Consider the following 22,970-nt stretch of genomic DNA (forward strand, 5'->3'; position numbering starts at 1 on the left):
ACCAACAACGTTGTCATCAAGTATGATTTGCTAGGAAAAGGCTTTGGGAACTTCTTCATACCTTCGCTTTGTTCAGTGCTCGCGATGGAATAGGTCCGAATGGGTACACGTCTGTTGGCCCTGCTCTGGCACTCCAGCGGGGAAACCGGGCAAGGAATTTTACCTGTTGGATACTATACTGACGTCTACATTGGGGGCTAGATTCTGTCCCTCCTTCCTATCAGGTCCCGCCTTCATTGTGTCCGGTGGCATATCGCGCGATGGACCACAGCATGTGCAGTTTCGATCCTCTTTCCCCACTCCCTCTCCCGCTCTCTCGTCTTTCGAAGCCTGATGCTGTTTTCGCCTAAGGGTCGATAGGGAAATCCAGCTTTACACGAGATGCGTTCCATTTCTCATCTGGCCGCACCTACTACTGCCCGCTCCCCATTTCCCTCCTCCCCCGACTCAAGCCCGCAAATTCTCCAGGATTCATAATGCTCGCCACTGCATTCTGTTCCGTGTGGAAATGGCTATATCACTGGGAAGTGGGCAAGTTGCGCGTCTGTTTCATGATCATCACCCAGATAATGCAACAGTCATATTTGGCATACATCATCACTACCTCTACGAATTGTGTTCGGCTAGATAGTTCATACCTTGAATATCTGGCTATCACTTCACATCTTCCACATCGAACGCGTTGTTTTGGTCATTCCCCATGCTTTTACTCGCACCCTCCTCTGCGTCTCCTTTCAGTCTGTCCGGAGTCTACGAGGCCTCAGCGCTACTCAGTGTTGCATAATCTGTCAGCTCGACCATGTGTGATCTTGACCGATGAACTCTCTAAGCAGCAGAGGATTGTAGTTCAATATCCCACAGGTACTATACCTGCTATACTTCGTCGCTCAGCCTGGAAGGGCGGAATGGACAGTGAAAGTTTAAGTGGCTTGCACTGTTGACTCTGTTCCTTGACATTTTTGGCCTACCAAGTCCTGATTTGCCAGAATTTGTGCTTTCCTCATTCCCCAGAAACTGCGGTGCAAAACCTTTCCGTCTTTTCCGGTCGCTCAGCACGGTCATCACCTACACAGACCGAGCTTGGCACCGTCGAGAAGGGCTGGGTCACTGTGAGATGAAAAATAAATGATGGTCAAAAAGAGACTGGTCAAATCGGTTACCGGGCACTCCGGGGTAAGCCTCGAATGAGGTCCCGGCCAGCCGACAGCCGCCATCTATCACAAAATATCTGGCCCATTAGCGGACACAGCTAAAGTCTAGACAATGCATTCGAGACCATCAAGCGCTGCATAAGAACGTGGTTATACTTGCAGCACATGATCTCCCGCCTTTGCGTCGACCTTTGCATTTTTCCTCAGTCCGATTTTGTCTTCGAACTTTACGTATAATGCACACATCGCATGGTACGAAGCGGGATCAAACACACTCGGCTAGCCTGTCATTATTCTCGCCGTGTTGCGGCTCGTTAGCATCAACACCACTGCATGTCCGAGCCGTACATGCATTGCAGGTGCATAAGTTTGTTTATTCGCAGAGCCTATGGGAACATGAAAAACCTATCATGAGGGTTCTAAAGCGGAAATAAGATTTCCACTTCGGGACCGATCCATACGGGGTAAATCAGTTTTGCGATTCACGTTCTCATCGCCACACATGCCTCCGCGTCATCATGCGGCTGTTTGTGGTATCCACGGCTCGCCGTAATCCAGACTATGGAGTTTTGCATATCTGAAATCCGTGGCCAACCCGAGAATGCGTCTATACGGAGGTGCCTGCTTGAGAGGGCTTGCATCTGAAGTGATGATGCATACGTCCGAATTGCCTCTGCGTTTCATGTGCTGCTTCATGTACCTGGACAAGCAAGGGATTGGAATATTAGTGCGAATAAAGTTAGGGTTAGATTAATGATGAGGTTGGTGATGGTTACTGGGTCACTGGGCTGTTGTGATCTGCGGGCATAGAATTGTGTGCCGTATGTACGAAATAGAGCTACCAAGGGGTAAGTAAAGATGTAGACGACCTGAAATTGCTAACGCCAGCATAGATACATTCGGTATGACTTTACGAGAGGTGCTTGGGACGCATGGAGGGGAGTTCAGGTAAGATTATCTGTCGAGGGTCCCATATATTGACGAGCGAGGCAATATTCTTGATCTCACCTGCTAACATTACTCTCGTTGTCGGTAGATAATCACCGAGGAATGAGTGTCTGAGGTGACACGGCGCTGGAAAGGGCCAAGCCTAACAGCTCTGTCATTCTCGACTCGTCATCATTTTGGTGGAGTTATTCAGACATGCATCACCACTGGCAGCGAGTGCATTGCCTCCCGTCCCAATCTGCGCCTTCTCAGGAATATCACTCCCAGGGGAGGTACCACGACTTGGCACCCGAGGCAGCGGCAAAAGAAGGCGGGAACTGCTTTCAGTGTCTGCTTGCGAGAAGATGGCTTCTTCCTCCAGTGCTAATCAACACGGTTGAGCTCAGCACTGGGCTCGCCGCAAGCTAGTACGTGCTACGTATCTTGATGTATCCGAGTGTCTTCATGGATGTCTCGAAGTGTCTTGCTTCTGTACCTCGAAGTATCTCGGGCAGTGTGTTGACGTTGTAGGCCCAACCAGCTATTGAGCCGGAGTGGAGTAAATGGGAACTCCTTTCGGAATGTGACAGAGCTGCTTCCTCGGTAAGCGATATCAGTTAGGTGAGGCGTGGACTGAAGCCGGCAAAGCCAAGATACCTTCAGCATAGCACTTACACGCACACGGTGTCTCGTATCGAAGTATTGCGGTCCGGCGGTGACTGACTGAGAGGTTTATTCACAGCATCCTCTTACACTCTTTGGCAATTCTCTTTCTTCGCCACAGTAGAGTGTGATAATGTTGGAACCGGTCTGGCCGGGTTGTTGGCCGGTCGAGCCGGCTACCCAGTTGGTTCTGGCTTTCACCAGGTTATTACGCAGGGTCTTTGGAGTGCGAGTGTCTAGGCTCTAGTCTAGTCTACCGGAACATTCCACTATGCTGAGAGCAGCAAGACCTCTGTCATGGAACTGACTGTGAGATCATGGTGGAGTGACAGAAGGAAGTGACGGGCAGACGCATGCGGAGACGGACGCAGAAGCGGAAGGTGCTTGGGGACTAACAAGGTTTGGAATATGGAATCTTGGAGCCTGCAGTAAATCACTGCGAACACCAACAGGCCAAGATGGAAAAAGACCGAGGTCGTAGAACTTGCAACACTGTCTTGAGAGTTGAGTGACTGGCCGAGCAGTGACGGTGCGGTCTGGCATCAACAAGAACGTATGCGGCCAGGTAGGCGACCTGGTAGGGTGATCAGGTAGTCGGTTTGTTTGTACAACCGGGGAGTGTACCCTTCCCTTGTGTTGCGACGATGCTGGCTCGATTCTGAAGCCTGCAATCCTGGTAATGCAACGGCGTTCGCACTTCCCATCGCATCCGACTTTCTCTTCCTCCCACTTCCACTTTCTTCGACATGGCCACCTGCAGTGCCTTCCACATTCATCACTTTTTCCCCGCAGTTTCTAGACTGGACCGGAAGGCGATGTCGTCAAAGGGCGCAACCAACTGCCATTCTAACGACCAACAGAAGGAGCAATCGCCAACAGAAGGTCGAGATAATCTGTTGCCGGCGCGGCTACTAGGCGGTTGGCAGCATGATCACCAACGCCGCATCCGCCCTTACATCCATGTCCCGTTCACCACCACAACCTACCTAGCTCGGCATCTCAATTGACGACGACAACTTCTGCCATGATCCACCATCCCACGCTATCGGCGAGCCCCCAAATCTGGGGGAGGGAAGAAAAAAGCAAAAGTTGTTTCAATACTCCTTCGGCTGTTTCTGAAACACTAGAAGCATGGCAAAAATTGTGCGACTAGTCCCGGCATAGAAAACACTCCGGAATGTGGCGGCGCGCACCAAAAGATGCAATGCATCCATCCTTCGTTAGGTTGCTTCGCATGAATCTCGCATTGCGGCTCTTTCTCCTTCAGGTACGCCATACGACAACCACAGTCTAGATCATGGACGACAGTGCTTATCGAGAGAGTGACAGGTTGTGACTTACAGAGCTGAAAAAGGTACACAAACAAAACAGCAACAGTAACAACCACATCGCGATCGCTTTTCAACGCTTTTTCACCGCTCCTTCACCAATCAAATCTCCACAAGGTGAGTCCTGATGACTTCAGTACGGCTTTGGACTAGCCATGTTCCTGGACATCCAAGCTGGATTGAACAGCCCTCTCCCCACACAGCCAAAGCTGGCTACCATCAGTGCACCTGGGGACTCATCCCGAACAAAACCTATCGTTATCGTGTCGGTGGCCAACGGAACTACCAACATGCTCGCCCCAGTTTCTCAAGATCACTGTGAACAAAGCATATCATATTATCTCTTCACCAACTTGGTTATTTCCCAGGATAGTCTGATTCATCATGACGAATCCCATTCCCGGCCTTTGCGTTTCCTGCTTGTTTTCATCTCATGACAAGATTTCGAACCTTGACTCTTCAACAGACTTTCCAATGATGCACACTGCATGCCAAGTAGCTGCACGATCAAGAATGATGCTGCCTCCAGATGCATTCGGGAGAGATGCGCGATACGACATTTACCCGTTCGTACCTGCGTCTGCGTCTAGTGCTGCTGAAGCCGGATGGCCCGCGAGCGGTGACCTGCCATTCTCCATCTGGCATCACCAACAGACACACCGCATCTGCATCCGCATCGCATGTACGTAAGTAAGTAATGTACGACCGGCCCGAGGGACGGGAATGACATACAGCAGCTTGCTTGCAGTTGCAAATGGAATTGCAGAGTTGCGGTGCGACCAACCAACACAACGAAGATCATCTCGATTCGGCGAGGTCTGAGGCCTTCTATGCTCTAGTCGTACCACGTGCTCTAGCTAGGAGAAGAAGGTGAACCCAATGCTAGACTAGGGCGAAGTGTTCTCGACTGTGTTGGGTGTAAGTGACTAAGTACTGGGCTGCAACTAATCCCACGCCTGTTCGCCGATCCCCCAAGGTCTCAAGGATGGCCGCAGACTCGACGGCGATCAAACGTTGAAATGACAACCGTGATAGGTTTACCCTGTTTCTTCGACGACTACTGAATGGACTTGGAATCCAATTTCAGACCGTATCGAATGCATTACAGGGCATGGCAGTATGATGGCTCGAGGATGGCCTCGGTTCATCTACCGGGTTTCTCAATCGACTGCAAGGCACCGCCTCTCTCATGCCTTGACACTATACGCAAACCCCCCAGCATAATACTGTGCGACATTAGGACGGACTGCTCACTACCGAGCCCACCAAGGTCCGAATTTGAGGAAACCAAACTTATGCAATGCAATGCACTATCATGTACATCACGGTACCTGCATCCGCTAATTATGCACCGTACACGCATACCCGCTAACGGTAGTTGTCAGAGGCCAGGGGATCTACTGGGCGTGCACGTGCCTAGTTGGATTGGGATATGCGGGATTTTTACTTGGATGCTAGAGCTTTAAGTCTGTAGAGACAGTCTTATATATATATATATATACAATTAAGCTACGTTGAACCTATATTGATTATTACTAGTAATATTACAATTAAGAGTCTTATTGATTTAATTATTGAAGTTATCGCTAGTAATAATAACGATAACTGATTAAATAATTGCTAATAATGTCTACGATTAAAATTAATAGCGTTGTTTTTAACGGCCCTAGGGATTGGCCGGCCTAGGAAGATGCTTTTATTTTTATAACTTAGGATTTAAGTTTTTGGAAGTATATCGATCTAGATAACTGTGTTCTTTAGCCGATTAAATTAGTAGAATTAAGTATTACTAGTTATTAAAGAGGAGATTCCCGTTGGAGAAATTAGGGAAGTTAAAAAGGATAGGGATATTGTTCTATTTATTATTATTAAGCTATACAGCTTCTATTATAAGTACGATTATTATAATTATATAATTGAGAAGTTAGATTAGTGTGTAGAGGTTAAGACCTTTTTTAATTTAAGTATTAAAAATATTATATTAAGTTGCTAAATATTTAAAACCGTTAAAAATAATTACTAGGAAATTAATTTTATTAAATATATTAATTTATACGAGTAGTACGATAATTTTAGTAAATTTACTACTTTTAACGACCGTAAGGTAAAGAAGTTCGCCCGGGTTAGATTTATTAATATTTTTAAACTCTTTAATAGAGTGAATTATAATTAGTATAATTAGACCTTTTATTAAGAGGCGGTTTTAGCCCTCTATATTGTTAGAGGAATTATTAGAGTAGATAAATTAGATTTGTAGTTCTTAGAATTCTATATAGTTATAACGTTGAATTACTAATTTTAGTATAATAAAGAGATTGAGAAAAACTTTAATTTTAAAATCTCTTTCTATATTATAGTTAAGGATTTTTGTAAGGTAGTAATAACGAATATTATGTAGGGAAAGGGTTACGCCCTTTTATTTAAGGGTATTATATTTGCGGTTATATTAGGTAGTGAATGTATTAAGGAGGACGCTCCTAACGATCAATAAAACCCTAGTTTGGAGGTAGAAGGATAGGGAGAGGCTATAAGTAAAAATAGTAAAGTTAAGAAGAATATTAATAAGAATAAGCGTACTTCCTCCTTATCCTTACTAGTAAATAAATAATTGTATTAATCCCTATATAAATTTTGTAAGTAGCTGGGCTATAATTTGGATAAGTACTATTACGTTAGGTTATAGTTAGCTTATAAAGGCTAAATTAAAAATCTTACTATTAAAAAGCGTATATACGATAATTTAAAGAAGGATAAAATATTTGAAAAGGCTATTAATAATAATGATCTTATTCACGCTTGATTGTCTAATTTTAACTAGTCGCCTATTTAGGTATGCGGTCCTTCGTCGTTCAAAGCCGGGCGGAAAAACCGTATATCCGCCGCCGAATACCGGATGAAAACCTCCTGCGTTTTTATATTTAATGTCTATTTTCGTTTAATCCTAAGCCTTCCTTCCGATTTCTTCCAATTCTTTTTAGCCCTTCTACCCCTACCCTTAGTTCTTATCATTAACTAGATACGTCTTATTATTAGGGTATTGCTTCGGGGAGAGGGAGGGTAAAAGGGTTTTATGAATTTCGTTATCGTATTTTTTTTTTAGTCAGTCTGAAGGCCCTGGTTGGTAGAGGTGAGGGGTAAGTATTACTTTGCTTACTATTAGGGAATTGTGCGCTGATTGGGCGGATAGTTGTTGTATTATTGGACGAAGTAATTACTTTTCGAGGGGTAGAGAATTCGACCTAAAATCTACGTTCGCGGTAGAGGAGTAGCGGAGCTCCGTTAAAGAAGAGATTTTTAAGCGCTAAGTCGCTTTATCCTAGGGTTTTGGATTAGGGAGAGCTCTATAAGTTTAGCTACGTACTTCGGGTGGGGGAGAAATTCTGAGGCCGGTCTTAGGAGAACCCGAAAAACTAAGACCGGATAGAAGAGAGGGGAGCAGGATTCGAACCTACGACCTTTCGGATGAAACCGAAGGAAACCAAGCCCAGATCTTCCCAACTGAGCTATCCCCCTGAAAAAGCTATTAACCATTTACGAATATAGTAGGATAATAAGGATTAAGATAATTAATTTTATAATTAGCGGGTAAGTAAGAGTAGTTTCTTAGTGCTTATAGTAAAATATAATGTTATATACCTATTAAGAGATTCTATGATCCTCAATTGAAGTACGATAATATATATTTTGAATAAGGTTAATTATTTCGAAGACTTTACCCTTTTAAATATTAATAATAATATATAAGCGGGAAATAAGCGGATTCTTATAAAAGGATATAGTATTATTATAATTATAATTCAGGACGACGATGGAAATAGAGAGTTTTAATTCCCTAACGTCGTTTTAGTACCGGGTATAGTTTATAATTTCGTTTCTTTAAAATAATTCTAGGATAAATAAATTTATTAGGATTATAAAAATAATTACTTATACTTTCGCTTTACGGCTTCTTTTATTTATTATATTTATTTTAAATATAAGTAATTTATTTTAGAATATATCCTTCTATAGAATAGCGTTGATGAATTTCCTTTTATTATATAGTATATAAATTATACTAAGCGGAAGTTATAAAAGGGCGAAGTTTTTCGTTAGTATCTTCGATTTAGCTACCCGGGACTTGAAATTTTAATTAAGTTGATAGAATAAGAATATAGTATACGATTTGAAGGATTGGATATAATATATTACGAGTTATATATTAAAATTAAATTGAAGTGTTAAATATATAAAGAAGTTCGTAATTATTTAGAGGGTTTTGGGTTATAATTAGCCGTCGACTTTTTCTTTTATAAAGAAGTAAAAGTAGGGGGTTAGAAATATTTAAGTCTAGTAGTAATTATAAACCGGTAATTTAAATTTATTTAGGTATATTATTTAGGTAATAGAAAAATCGAATCTATTATTTCGTATTTGGAATCCCTTTATATAGGGCTATAAATTTAATATTAGATTATATTTTAAATAATCGAATATAATAATAAAATAATTAGTAATAACAAGATTATTATTTAGTTTATTATTAAGGGAATTAGTATTAAGCTTTTAACGCTTTATATATAAATTTAAAACGGTAGCGTAGAATATTTAAAGGGTATAATTAAGATTAAGGGTATAATAATATAATTAAGTATAAATCGTCCTTACGAATTATGAATAAAGATTATTAGAGTAGTTGTATATTTATATAATTTAACCCTTAAGGCGGAATATTATTAGAAATCTCTCTAAAATTAATTCGAAATATATTATTAGTTTAAAGACAGTATTGTTCTTCCATTAAACCCTTCCCTTACTATTGTATATTTTAAGGTATATAGTTATAAAGTTTTACTTTTATAATAGAAATTATAAAAGAATAGAATAAGTTAATAAAGTTTAAGGATTGTGTTTAGGCCAGCTATTTAGTTAGATATTAATTAATGAATATCTATAGGATTTAGAATTTTTATATTAATTCTATTATTATTATATAAAACATTATATTTAATAAAAACGAGGTCTTCTTTAGTAGTAACGTTAAAGAAATTTATAATGCCCTTAATATTTCTTTTGAAGAGTTAGTGGGAATAATTAAGAGATTTTTATTAAATAGATATTATATAAGTAAACGTCCTATAAGTCGAAGTTCTTAGCCCTATTATTTAACGTTTTCTTATTAAAACCGAGAATATATTAGGGGAAGAGGAAGAATTAAGGTTTTTGGAAATATAGATATAATTTAGATTTTTGGAAGTTTTATAAGTACTAAGGATACTATTAGGTTTAGAGATATTATAAAGGTCTTTAGAGCTCTTATTATTGTTGCCCATATAATCGCTATTAGATTTCTAAAGTACGGTTTTGAATTTAAAAGATAAAGAAGAGGGCTATTTCCTTACGCTTCTTAATAATCTAATTGTATTTCTAATAACTGACTTCTCTTATTCTAATAAAGAATTATAGCTAATTATAAATTAATACTTTTATTAGGCCGCATTATTCTTATTTATAAAGGGCAATCGATTTATAAGTTTCTAGGGAGATAAGGTCGTAGATTAAACTTTTTTAAAATAAATAAAAGAGAGGGGTATTAATATTAATCCCGGTTATAATTTTAAATTAAAAATGATAAGGGATATTGTTAATTGCTATAGAGTAAAGGGTATATTGAGGACCTTCTATTGAATTAATTTTCTACCTCTTTTAGAATACTATAGTAATTTCAATTCTTATTCCTTTGGGGAATTCTTCAAAGCTATAGAAAAAGAATACCTAAATGAGTATAAAGATAAGAAGTTTTGGAAGTGGGTTAATATTGAAGAAGTAGGAAATAACGAAAGATTCGGTTTAATATAGGTATATATTTATAAATTTAATTAAAATGGCCGGTTCCTTAAATATAATTGTGTGAAACGAAACGGGGACCAACAAGCCGAGCCGGCGAGTGACAACCAACGGCACATCCACCCAACGGCACGGCGCTTGGCAATGATGTGTGACCAGTGACCACCGGGACTGGCTCCGGTGAGTCGCTGACGTTCTGGAGCGATTGATCCTTTGTGTGATAAATTAGGCAAGAGGGAGATGGGAAAGAGGGTGGGGGTTTGTTTAGACTTTGTAGTTTGGGTGTTGTCAATCGGTTTCGTTCTTCGGTTTGTATCGGACATGAGGGACTTGGACGATGAGCTTTGCAGTGGTGATGGGCCGTGGAGTGGTTGAGATGCTGAATTCGTGGTCTGGTATGATGAAGGTAAAACATGTAGAATTGTCCTGTAAATGTCATTCAATATCGCGAGGCAGTACTTCAGAGGGGGTGCAACAGGAAAGGCATGCAATTGAACTCTGCAAATGTGAAATACAAGATAATGCTTATTATCAGCTTCTCTCATTGATACCAAACAAGATCTTCGCAGAAACACACCACGATACCACCTCTTTTGGTTTCACGCTACGACTACGCTGAATTTCAGGAACACTATATACTCGTTCCATCGTCTTGACATTATCTCAAGACACTTCGCCAGTTTTGATTTTTGAGTTCCACCCTATAATCTTTTCCCAGCCTCCCAGTTATCCCGAACCGAACCGAAAAAAGGCAAATCCTGAACCCCATTATCCCAGAGAGAGTTTTAGTCTCATTATGTGCATCAGAAACGGGGTATACTTGTTGAAGAATAAAAGCAAACTGAAAATGCAAGACATGATTTTGAAAGAGCATGCTGACCGAAGAAAACAATCTGCTGATGCGGATGCTGATGCTGATACTGTTTACTCGAGTGTTGAAGCTCCGTATAACATGAATCCCGTTTAGTACGCGTAAGACATTCGGGCATGGACGGTGGCGGCTGATCGTGGGAATTCGTCAAGACGTTCCGTTCCCTGGTCGTCAAAGGGACTCCTAAGCACCTTCTATCGGCGGGACAAACGTGTAGTTGAAGTCGAGAAGGCCATCGAGCATCCAGTGTTGGGGATCCCAGACGTCGAGGGTATCGAAGCCGTTCATTCCCATGAGCTGCTGGTTTCCACCCATGGTTGAAGACCCTCCTCCGGGTGTGATGGATCCGTTCGAGGCGGCGGCGGCGAGGCCAAGGTTCGGGATACCGTGAGAGGGCGGTGCTAGCGTACTGTCGAGATGTGTCGACGAGGCTGATGATTCATTAGCTGAATCAGGATTGGTGGGTTGTTTAAGGGCTGTGCCAAACACTCGTTTTTAGCAACTGGGAGCAGTTTGTCACCAATTGAGGAGCAGTTCAAACAAAAAAAAACTTACCATCAAGTGTACCTCTCCCTCTGGCCTGGTACTCTTCCCTCCAGTGCCAAATTGAGTCGAATACCAGGCTCATGCTGTGTCTACATCTCACCTTGAGCTGCAGACTGTCGTCCACCACGGGGTCGGTTCCATCTGGCCGATATGCGTTTGGGTTTTCTCTACCAGCGCCATTCCATATCTGGACCATAAGCTCAGCCAATCTCCAATAAAGATCATTCTGTATGACGCTCGTGGTCCGGATGGCCTGAATGGTTCTGTGGAAGAGTTCCCGTCCGCGATCAAAATCAATACTTTTGGCGAAGAAGGAGCGCAATAGCTTGAGCAATGAGAACCCAGCAGCCACCAGCATCTGCTGGATATAGTTGGAGGCGTACTTGAGCATGTACTGATCACGGTATTGGTAGGAGTAGTGATCGTGGCAAGATGGGTCACCGTCCAAAATGAAGTCAAGGAAGCTCGTCGTAGCTCTCCAGAGCCCCATGATATCTTCCAGGTAGTTAGGTGTGTTGTTGGAGTCGAAAAAGCCTGCCAGGCGTAGATGGAGGCACGCAGCCTTGAGGTGGAGGTTGACGACTGGTGAGACACCCTTGGACAAGACGGAAGCAGCCAGCTCGTTATACTCGCGACGGTAAACGCGCATCAACATGGCGCGATGCTCATCGCCTGCAACACCCCTAGGATCGCTGGCATTGCTGTACATCTCCTTCGAGACTTTATCGCAAAAGCGTTCTATCTGGAGTCTGGCCTCGAGCTCTGGGCCCAGCGAAGCAGGACTGGTATCGCCTTGGCGGGTAGCCAGCGTCCAGTCGTACAAGGTTGTTGCGGGTTGACCATAGCCGGTGCCTACAGCCTGCGCGACGATATTGGCAACAGCCCACGTCTTGATTCTGTCATGTAGACCCTCCTTGTTGAGCTCAATGGGTACCCTTGAGAAGTCGTTCATGTGATTTGGCCGATGAAGGCCCAGACCGGTGGCCGTCTTCATCAGAACACCACCCAGAATGTGGGTCGGGTCAGATGATGATGTGCTGGTCGGGAGAGGCCATGTGCAGAGGAGGCACAGCGCCTTGACAGCGAAGTAGCTTTGAGGCACCTCCCCGATGGTGGTCCAGAGCAACCTTGTCAGAGGGCTGGAAAGCTTTGTCAAGAATGATCGATCGTGACCATAGCGCCTGCTGGCCACGGCCACTATAGCCCAATAAAGCAAAGGATACTGTTGGTAGTACTGGTCTGGGGTCTGGTGAGGATTGAGGAATGGGAGGAATGGGTGATAGTAGTGGAAGTAGTCGTTGAACAAGACGCCTTCGTCATCTTCCGTTATCCTGAAGTCTTCAAGCTCGCGCACGATCCTGGGCATAGCATAGGAGCCTCCACGCTTCAGGTGAAGCAGAGAAGAGACTGCCTCGTCGGAGCCCATCAATGATGGGTTTCTTGTGTGCGAATAGTGGCTGTTGACCACAGGGGAGTGTAGTTGAGAGTGCGTGGCATTGCCTGGGGTGTTGTTGTCATCATCCTCATCGACGACGAAACCTTGGGCCTTTGCGCTTTGAACCGCACGCCTGAGCTTCTCGATCTCTTTCTCCATCTCGGCATGCTTACTGCGCTTCCCTACACGCTTGAAGTTGGATTCGATTTTGCATTCGAGATGTAGACGGTTGCATCGTGAACAACTAGAGAAGGGCTCTTGAACGACATCGCATCGCAACTGTAACAAGACGAGATGTCAGCAAGAAGGGTTCGTCATTCGGCAGTTGTCGTGTTAGATTCATACCTTTTGTTGACGACACTCGTTGCAAGCGCGCTTAACACCAGGGAGTCGGCGGCCACCCTTGGTCTCGGGGGAGCCATCGTCGCGCTCGTCACGGTCGTTGTCTCCGATGCTAGCAGGGCTGCTCTCCATGATGCTGCGCTTGCGCTTTGGGGGACCACCGTTGGGGCCCTGGTTGCGCATACCAGCCGAGAACTCGGGGCTCTCCATTGTGATGATAGTATAAAGGTGTGTATGTTGCTGTTGTGGTACAGTACTCGGAGCTAAAGTGGTCTCACTTGTCAAATGCTCATATGACCGGACCGTATCGAAACACGGGGGTGGCGGCCGGAGCGGCACGGCCGGCAGTCGTCAATCGATCGGGGGAAATAATGGGCGGGCCGGTGGCGTTAAAGGGTCGGTAGACGTCCAAGGCGGCGCGGTGGTCGCGTGATGGGGCGACCCGATGATCCGGTACGTGATCCGGATATACGTCGTAGTGGTGGTCCGGTGTCGCGATGGGGGGAAGGGCGATATGGGCGATGGGCGGTGGTCGAGGGTGATGGTGAAGAGATTGGGAATCCGAGATCGGGAAGTTGGGGGGAGGGAGGCCCAGCGTGTTTAAGGTTGATGGCGGCACTGGCGATGGGTAAGGTACCTGGCCGAGCTCTTCTTTCTGTCACGTCTTCCGTCTTCCGCTGCAGCTGCTACCTCTCTAGCCTCGCAGACCAATGCAGACTCGGACCCAGCCGAATCGACCCAATCAAGTTTGGTGAAATACTGCTTAGTCCCAGGACTTAAGAGTCACAGCTGAGAAGCAATAAAAAGGCAAATGCGAAAGCCAAGACACCAGTTACTGCCGATGTGGATTGTCGAATTGTGGTGTAATGGCGTACTACGTAATATTCAGAGGGATTAAGTGACATGAAGCAATGGAAGTGGCTGAACCCGAGCACCTGCACTTGTCACCACATTGACGGTGGCGGGACTGAGAAGGACTCAGGTCGTGTGTTGGAGCGGGGATCCAGTGTTCTGCTCTTTCCCCCGTAACATCGACGATTGCAATGGGAATGGCGCGAAAGATTTTGATAGTGCCCTGCAAAGCCCTGCACTTGCACGACTTGCTGCTGCAACGCTGCGACAAACTGCGGGGCCGCGGGATGGCTGGAGACTCGAAGCCACATTCTCATTGGATGGGCGGCCTATAAGCCGTATTTCCGTGCTATAAGAATTACACTACATGTGGCAAGCAGGACGACGAATGAAGACACTGGCGAAGGAAATTCAACGAACTTTGACCGGACAGCAGCATGGCGTGACGAACACCACGTGTGTAATGGGCACGCCAAGTTTAAGACTATTGACTGGTCTTTTCTCCGACTGATTCTCTAATTCACGACTTCAAGACTCCATCAACCACTTTCACCTAGCAGACTTGTCAGAAGAAATAACTCACATATGGACTCGACATATGTATTAGACTACATATAAAATATCCGCCCAAGGACATTTTCATCATGCTCTTGTTATCCCTTCCGCTGAACGCTCTCTTGGGTACGGTTTCAAACAGCATAGTGGACACTTGTCGTTGACACTTTTGAAGTGGACTTTGTGTGAAACTTCCTGAGGATGACGATCTTGCAGTGGGCCCCGCCAACGCCCGCCCATCGTGCCAGTTTGGGGCAATCCCGCCGATTCGCCAAAGCCCGCCGTCCCTGACGGTCCCTGACAGGCAACTCGACCAAGCTTGGGCCACATCAATCAATATGTGGACCTCGTCGAGTTTACCCGAGTCACAGAATCCGCACCAGGTCCATCCCAGGCCCATCCGAGTCCATTGCGAGATCCATTACCGTCAACTACGGACCATACAACACCGTCTCCTTTATCTACAGACGTGATGCCGTCATGCACGATCTAAGACCCGGACAGCGCCGCCCAATTCCACGTCTTCTTGGCTTCAGCTCCCGACGACATGAGTCCAGAACTAACCATCACCCAACTGCCAAGCAACCGGTATTGGTAAAACAAACATGAACAAACATATCCACTCCCATCTCCATTGCTTATCTCGACTCTTACCAGCTGGGCTCCTCTTTCTCACGGTAGTCGGCCCCTTCCAGTCTGGAAGTCGGGCGGAACTTGATTTCCACTGCCGGCATGGTACGGCCTACGGGCGGGTACGGGGTGGGAGGACTTCACGTGTAACCTCCAGTTTTGTTGTTCAAGCTGCTCCATTATCACATGCCATTGGTGTGCTTGCTAATATGTCATAGGCCTCATTGAATACCGTTTGCCTGAAGGAGACAGTCAAGCAGTCAAATCCTGCCTCAAAAACCCAGCAAGCAGCCAAGTGGTGATAGCTTCCCAACATGTCGGTAACTCGTCCCAAGAGTGCGGTTGGTGCATTAGTCCCAAGAATCGATCGGAGCGCCGTCCGGGTGGGTAACGTTCCAGACCGGACGGGATCTAGGTAGTCTGGATCTAGCAGCTTGGCCGTGGTTTCTTCCGTTGCTTGGTATTACCGAAGCATGGCTATTGCTATGTGCTTATCAGTACATGATGGTACTTGAGACAAAGTCCGCTTCGCACTCGGGCAGCTACCTATTTCGAAGGGTATTATCCAAATACAGGCCTTCGGATATGGGTCTCCAGGATACCTACACTGTTGACGTTAACGGCGGAGCTTCCTGTTCCCACTCACATCACTTACACTTGACCAATAGCAGGCATATCATTAGCCAGATAAATAAGATGAGAGAGTATAAGCCCAGTCACCCTGGACCTGTCAACCGTGTAATTTAAATGAACCCGATATCGGAGCAAACTTGTAAGTGACCGAATCTGGGAGCTCTCCATTTTGGTGTGGAGCTCTCTAGGAGTTCAGTAGGAAGAAGAGTAGGGTTAGGGCTATGTATGACAGTCGGTCAGGGTTATGCGAGATTGATGGAGCTTTCGTGGCCAACGTCACGATATCAGCATTGACCAGAAAGTCCAATATTCAACGTGTTTTCAACATAGACCGTAGAAGCCATACGCTATCCAGCTTCTTCGAAGGAAGTAGCCAAAAAAAGACGAATTCAATGGTAGGAAATATCACCAAGGCCTCAACCATGGTTGCCAAGACCATGCGCCCAAGCTCCCCATAGATAACCCTCAGGTCAAAGTAGCTTCAAGCTACCCCTGTCACAATCTCAATGACGACACATCAACTCGTCCCTTGACTGAGCTTTCACCACTGAACCACGACACACACCAACGGCCAGACAGCAAAAGTCTCTCTGTCTCTGGAAATTTCAGTAAAAATGGGCGCCGAATCCTCAAAGGTTGCGCGCAAACTACCCAAAAATGCGACAGCCGCCTCCATCGCCGCTGCGTCGCGATCTGGTGCCGGCGCTGCACCACGAGCTCCCCCTCCTCGCGTAAACGGCGGACAGGAGGCGTCGCAGTCGCAGATGGAATCAGCTTCATCAGATACCTATGAAGGTACGTATTGTATACACTCTTACTCTTTATCCTGACCCAGCTCGCTTTGTGAGTCTCGAATGAATGAAATGAGCTGACCTCCCCAACCCCGCAGTAGCCGCACCGCCGACTCAAGATCACCTTCACCATCACCACCAAGGGCAACAACAACAACCACCTACAAGGACATCAGCAACTTCTTCATTCCAATCTCCAACAGGATCAGGTTCTCCCCTAGACGCAATCGGCGACCCCGCCTTCGCCGCCCGCCTCCGCCAACTCTCCGCCACCGTCCAGCCCAACCCCATCCACTCGCCTTCGTCAACCGTCTCCGTTCATCCTCAACCTCAACTTCAATCGCAGAACCTTCCATCCTCTAACAAATTCCAGTCTCAATTCCCATCCCGCGCTTCATTCCAATCTTCCCAATCACCCCAGCAGCAGCAAACACCCCCTTCCTCCCCACAAAAAGAAAACATTCCCACACTCCTCTCCCCCTCCTTCCCCTCTCTCAGATCCAATGCTACCCTAACCGCGCTTGATGCGCGTAGAGAGTTAGAACAAAAATACGAAGAGGAGATGGATAAGTTTGGGAGGAATGACAAGACTTTCAAGGGCAGGCAGTTCTTGTCGGTGCAGATGGTCAAGGATGTGTTTGAGCTGAGGAGGAGGGGTGTGGGTACTGAAGAAATTGAGAGGAGACTGGGGTTGGCGAGGGGGGTGGTGAGGGGCATGGAGGGGGGTGGGGTTGTTAGGGCTGTGGATGCGTTTGAGGCGCGGGCTTGAGTGGGAGAGAGAGAGAGAAGGGGGGTAGGGGGGTTGTGTGAGAGGGGAGGCGGTTGTGGTTGGGGATGGAGTGGGTTGAGGGGTGGATGTGATGGTGACCGGGGGAATAAGAGGGGGCAAGAAGGAAACACAGAACTTCTCGGGGGGGTGGGGGGTAGTATCAAAAACAGATGTGAGAAGCTGGAGACTAGGACAGACAGGACTAGGTTCAAGCTATCTGCGGAGACACAGCACGTTACATGAAAGACAGAAACTATCACTAGATCAGGAAGGCCAAGGCACAGAGAGCACAAAACAGCATGTAAGATAGAGGTAAAGGAGAGGGTGAATCGAGGCCAACTTTGTGAACTAATAGCAAGGCCTATATAAAAGTCTTGCCTTCAAAAAAGCCGAACCATGTCCGAACCGACCACAACCATTCACTTCTCAGAACCCCATCACTTTCCCTTCCCCTCAAAGCCTCCGTCCCACAGAACCCTTTTCTGGTACATAGTCCTCCTCCGTTGCCTAGCAACAACTTCTCCCTTCAGTACCCTCTCAGTCGTTGTTGTGGTCCACCTCAGTTCACTCCATTCTCAGTTCTCCTCCACTACCGTCAAGTCAGGTCGCTCAAGTTCTTGGTCGTCTGGTGAGAAGGGAGAGCCTTGTGGTTTGCCAGTGCTGTGAGGACGAAGTGAGCAACTTGCTCTCCTGTCTCTTGTCTCTTCTTGCTTCTCGTTGCTTGTACGTCCATAGGAAGCTATCGACTGCGATAGGTAGAGTAGGTAGGGAATGGAGAGTTGTTGCTTCTTAACTTTAAGCAGGCGAGTTGGGCGGGGTTCTCGGGGGTCTCGGGGGAGGACGAGGGGGCGGCTTGGGCTTGGGCTTCACAGGGGGGAGGAGAGTGCTCGGTCTGTCTTTGGCAGGCATTTCGTCTGGTCCACGCGTCGGTCTTTGTCTGGTTTGGTTTGATCTTTGTTTTGGTTGGGATTGAAGGTTGGCTTGGTTTTCTTTCTAGAGATCGCAAGGTTGACTTGTTCTTGGTCTCGGTCGCGATGTTGGTGAGTGGTTGGTTGGTGAGAGTAGAGAAAGATTCTTTTGCTGGGGGAAAAAAAAATGGAGTCAGATCATTGCCTCAATAGAAATGGCAGATGATATTTTTGAAACGCATAATGATGTTTCGAATGCTGTGGAACCTCAAATACTGAATTATTTCTCAGTGTCCAGTTCACAATCTGGTCATACTATCTTGTGAAAGGTATGCGCAATTCACAAAGAGGCGATGGCGGGGAACTACCTCGAACTGGCAGCGACAAGTCCAAAAAGTAAGCAACGGTAAGAACGATTGATGTACTAGCTCAGTTGACTGATAGAGACCTTCGCTGTTTCCTTTCATCTGGTTGTGTTGAAGCCCGGGAAGGAACTACCGTTACTTGAAAGAAAGAACTAAAGTTTAAACTCCAGATTTGGGAAGGAAGCATCGTCCTCCAAATAGATGTGGTCAACCAGTCAGTCACGCCCAAGCTCAACGTGAAAAGAGAAAGCAAAAGTGAAGTCGAGAAGTTTGAACATTCATTTCGATTCAAATCCCATTCCATCTCACCCCATCTCATTCATCCATCATATTAAAAGGTTTGTACAGTGAAAAAAAAGGCCCGCTTGGTTTAATGAACACGCAAGAAAAGCTTCAACTCTATTTACCCCCCACAATTCCCCTTCATCCTAAATGGTATCACTTTTTTTTCGTCCCAACGCCTATCAGTGCACCCTCTTCCTGTTTTTCCCTCTCCTGCTCCCGTATATGCTCAAGTTTGTTGATGATGAGGTGAGATCTTTTGATAACGATTATCCCCGCCGCCAGCCGCATTCGATAACCAATAATGCACACTATTCCGTAGAGATGCCGATTTCCTCTCTATCCCAGCGCTTACCCTTACCGCCACCGATATCGACGCTCTTCTTCTCTTCTCTCCTCCTCTTTTGGGTGCTGAGGTAGACCATGCCGTTGTTGACACAGATGACTGATGTGGCACGTGCGATCCTGACACGGCGCGCATACCCATGCCGGGCATCACTGTTGTTGTTGGTGATATTGTCATGTCTCGTCTGGTGCTTATTGAAGAGGGGCTGAGCAGAGTCGGGGATGGTTGTTGAGTGCTGCTGTCTATGCTGAGCCCGGACACGGCGGCGCGGTTTCTCCATTTGGGCAACTTTGTGGAAAGCGATGGAGATCTTCTCGCCTTGCGCGGATCAGACACGACTTTTTCCCATCCACCCCCTCTTTCTCTGCTCATCCTTGTCACCCTCTCTTCGTCCTCGGCCTCCTCCTCTGTCAAAACGATGGTCTCTATTATGAGACCCAGCTTCTTGATGTCTTGGTATTGTTGTTTTTGATGATGATGGTGTTGTTGTCGATGTTGTTGTGGGCCATACCGCGAAGGCAGTATGTTGTGGTAGTGGTTGTCAAAAGGCCGGTAATTGCACGACGACGGACTGACAAAGTTATGATCGATGTCCTGAACCTCAGGATCCCGTGCGATTCATCCTTGTTTGGATACCAGATCTCCCGTGGTGAAGATCTCGCACTTGATGCGCGAGGCCGAGACACCTTGCTGCATGAGATAGAGTTTTTGGTTGATCATGAACTGCTCCGGGCCGCAGATGAAGTACTCAGTGCCACCATGCTGAAGATAGAGTTCCTCGGGCTTGAGCTTGGCCAGGTCCATGCGTTCGTTGTAGTCGTATGTCTCGCCAGGGCGATCACTCCTGTTGATGACGGTCTTGAAGATCTTGGTGTGGAAGTTGGAGTTCTTCTTGCGCAAAGCCCTGAGGTGCTCCTCGAAGGGGACATACTTGCGGCAGCCATGGAGCCAGGCGATCTGGCGACCGGGTTGACTCTCCATAACAGTGTTGGCGATAGAAACCATGGGAGTGACGCCGGAACCAGCAGAAATCAGAACCAGAGGCACGGTGCTCGTGTTGTGGACATCCAAGAAGAACTCGCCAGCCGGGTGGGAGACCTTGAGGATAGAAGCTACGGTAGTCTGATCGATAAGGTAGTTGGAGACAATGCCGGGGTTGAAGAAGGACTTGGAGACGGAGTTGGAGTAGACGGTACCCTCGTCCCGGCGGACGGTGATACGGTAGTAGTCCTCCCTCCACGCTTCACTGAGGGAATACTGTCTGGACTGAAGGTAGCCGCCGGGGACCTGGATCTGGACGGAGATGTACTGGCCGGGGAGGAATCTCGGTAACTTCTTGCCATCCTGAGGGACAAGGTAGAAGGAGAAAAAGTCATCGCACTCGTTGACGATCCTGTCGACCTTGAAGGGGCGCCAAGAGGACCAGCTCTCAAAGTCCCTGTACAACTGTGCCTCGCGCCCGATCAACATCTTGGCCAACATCCAATACGCCTTTGTCCATGCCGTCTGCACCTCGGGTGTCATCGCGGGGCCCAAGACCTCGCCGAAAGCCTGGATGAGATACTTGCCGACGACCTCGTAGTGCTCTGGCTGGATACCCAACGAGCAGTGCTTGTTGCACATGCGCTCAAACTTGGGGACGAGCTCGCTGAGGTGGTTAATGTTTGAGGCAAAGCCCAAGATGACGGCCGTCAGGGCACGAGGTTGCCTGCCATTCTTCTGGTTTACCGAATTGAAGTAGTTGTTGAGTTCGGGGTGGTCGGTGAGCATAGTCTTGTAAAAGATGCTTGTTATCCTCTCGCCGTGCTCCTTGAGAGCCGGGACGGTGTCCTTGACCAGCTTGGTCTGCTGATATGTAAGAGCCATGACTGTTGGCAAGTGTCAGGCAGACTTTTCTGAGGGAGGCTTTGGTGTGGTGGAGCTCCAACGGCGAAGGGCGAGATGGTGGACGACAAAGCCAGTGAGCGTAGTGTGATGCCAGCGACAAGGCGCGAGATGGGAAAATATGTATCTTTTCAAGAAAAAAAGAGAGATGATGTGGACATTTCCTTCTGGGACCTCAACAGGTCTATTCCGTCCTCGGCCACGCGATAGTTAATAAAGGCAGGGCATGGCCCAGAGGGACCCCTTCCAGACAAGGTCCAATGGATGGAAGGACCCATCATCCATGAAGAGTGGAACATTTGCCATCCTCGCTCAAGCCAGGGTTCGGCGAGTCAAAATAGCCCGATCGGTCGTTGTTATCTCGTACGATATCCACAGGGGGCATTAATTGAGAGGTAATTGGACTGCCTGAGTGAAAAATCCACCGTCTGTCACTTGTTGAAATTTTTGTTCCGTCGAAGAGTGCCATGTGGTGAGCAGGGGTGGTCTCTAACCGTGGTTCAACTCCAATCTCTTTTTTCTGTTCTTGTCGAGCCTCAGCCCTGCCGGGGTTCGGGGGTACTGTCTAGGATCCAACCGCAAAACCGCCACCGTCGATGCCATCGCCAGCATGGGGGGGGCGGGAGAGTGGGATGTCATTCCCGCTATTTCCATGAATAGGTGAGTTGCCGTGTTGTGCGGGTTGTGACGATAGATGGCATCAAGGACGGGAGGGTGTGACTACAGATTTGATGAGATGGACCAGGACCGAGCAACCCCACACCGCAGTTCCATGATATCCTTGGTTGTGGTTGCGGTTGAGGTGGTGGTGGTGGTGGTTGGTATGTATTGGTAGTAATACCTTAATGATACCTATTTCTCTTGTGCGGTAGAAAAACCTGATACATACGCGGGAGCCGATGGCCAGTTGCCTCCGTGCCCGCATAAATTAGACATGTGCGGCCATGTGTTGCAGAGATGATGCAGGAGATAAGAAGCAAAGAGACAGCATGGCCAGGACGAACGATGATTGGATGGTCCAAAAGAGGCTCTAAAACGCCCCAACAAAAGTGGCCTTGTTCGTCTCGTCGGGATACCTCGTCACAACGGCTTCGCATGCAAAATGCAAATGATATGGCGTTGAATGCAACCCATGGACGGTTGGTGTTGTTCTTACCGCTTCTTTTGATCACCTCACTACCGGCGACTATCGTCATCAGCATGTAACGTTGTCTGAACTACCGCGAGACGGTTGAATTTGACGGCGTGCATTGGCAGCACAATGGCTCACTGGCGACGACTGAGTACAACAACAGAGGCGGCTGGTTCGCGAGCTCGGCAGACGTACCACCGTAGGCCGAAGTGGACAGACGGATATAATACCACCCTGCTTGCGCCATGTTGTGTCCTATGACCGTTAGTGATCTGAGCGGACCCCGTCGACAAGAAAATCCCTACTCAAATGCCCCTAGTCGGTTGAGGCAGTTGTGTTTCAACTACTTTTTTCCTCCCTCAAGCAGGATATTCAACGGTCGGGCAAAGAGATGAAACCGAAACAGACGAGACTTGAGAGTTGCCTTGGTTGGCAACTAGCTGATGGAGACTCAAAACCCCAGTCGCTTAGTGCTGTACGTTACCTCTACTGTGTATCCCATCCACTGGGTCCGGCGTTTGTAGCGGCCATACTCATTGAAGATTTTTTGGGCTGGGCGGCGAGAGAAACGAGCGTGGTCGTGGTCGGCGTGGACGAGCCGAGGAGGAACTGGGGCTCTCTGGGGGCTGTCCGCTGCGGAGTTGGCGAGCATGGTGCTGATCGCTGATCCGTTGTGCAAGGAAAATCCATTCATGGTCGACTTTTGATATCCATCCAGCGATCCCGCAAATTTC

At 46.9% G+C, this 22,970-nt stretch overlaps 4 protein-coding genes and 1 pseudogene across 5 annotated transcripts; 2 read left to right on the forward strand and 3 right to left on the reverse strand.

The window, feature by feature from the left end:
* Positions 1 to 7,496: 7,496 nt before the first annotated feature.
* On the reverse strand, positions 7,497 to 7,582 carry B0H65DRAFT_t61 (annotated as a pseudogene). Its single transcript has one exon. The product of its transcript is annotated as a tRNA-OTHER (tRNA).
* Positions 7,583 to 10,949: 3,367 nt separating this feature from the next.
* On the reverse strand, positions 10,950 to 13,299 carry B0H65DRAFT_438007 (uncharacterized protein; the record flags this gene model as incomplete). Its single annotated transcript, XM_062825345.1, has 3 exons — positions 10,950 to 11,242; positions 11,322 to 13,026; positions 13,093 to 13,299. The coding sequence occupies 3 exons, from the start codon at positions 13,297 to 13,299 to the stop codon at positions 10,950 to 10,952; spliced, it is 2,205 nt and encodes a 734-aa protein (XP_062686061.1).
* Positions 13,300 to 14,999: 1,700 nt separating this feature from the next.
* On the forward strand, positions 15,000 to 15,528 carry B0H65DRAFT_20990 (uncharacterized protein). Its single transcript, XM_062821920.1, has 2 exons — positions 15,000 to 15,287; positions 15,345 to 15,528. The coding sequence occupies exons 1-2, from the start codon at positions 15,102 to 15,104 to the stop codon at positions 15,426 to 15,428; spliced, it is 270 nt and encodes an 89-aa protein (XP_062686062.1). The 5' UTR covers positions 15,000 to 15,101; the 3' UTR covers positions 15,429 to 15,528.
* A 556-nt stretch (positions 15,529 to 16,084) lies between these two features.
* On the forward strand, positions 16,085 to 17,319 carry B0H65DRAFT_562851 (uncharacterized protein; the record flags this gene model as incomplete). Its single annotated transcript, XM_062830214.1, has 2 exons — positions 16,085 to 16,554; positions 16,649 to 17,319. Exons 1-2 carry the CDS (start codon positions 16,374 to 16,376, stop codon positions 17,317 to 17,319), a joined length of 852 nt encoding a protein of 283 aa, XP_062686063.1. The 5' UTR covers positions 16,085 to 16,373.
* A 575-nt stretch (positions 17,320 to 17,894) lies between these two features.
* Positions 17,895 to 21,086, reverse strand: B0H65DRAFT_543991 (uncharacterized protein; the record flags this gene model as incomplete). Its single annotated transcript, XM_062829261.1, has 5 exons — positions 17,895 to 17,979; positions 18,047 to 18,065; positions 19,230 to 19,533; positions 19,602 to 19,664; positions 19,857 to 21,086. The coding sequence occupies 5 exons, from the start codon at positions 21,084 to 21,086 to the stop codon at positions 17,895 to 17,897; spliced, it is 1,701 nt and encodes a 566-aa protein (XP_062686064.1).
* Positions 21,087 to 22,970: the final 1,884 nt, after the last annotated feature.

Source organism: Neurospora tetraspora (assembly GCF_033439725.1).
Source record: "Neurospora tetraspora strain CBS 560.94 chromosome Unknown B0H65scaffold_1, whole genome shotgun sequence".
NCBI lineage: Eukaryota > Fungi > Ascomycota > Sordariomycetes > Sordariales > Sordariaceae > Neurospora > Neurospora tetraspora.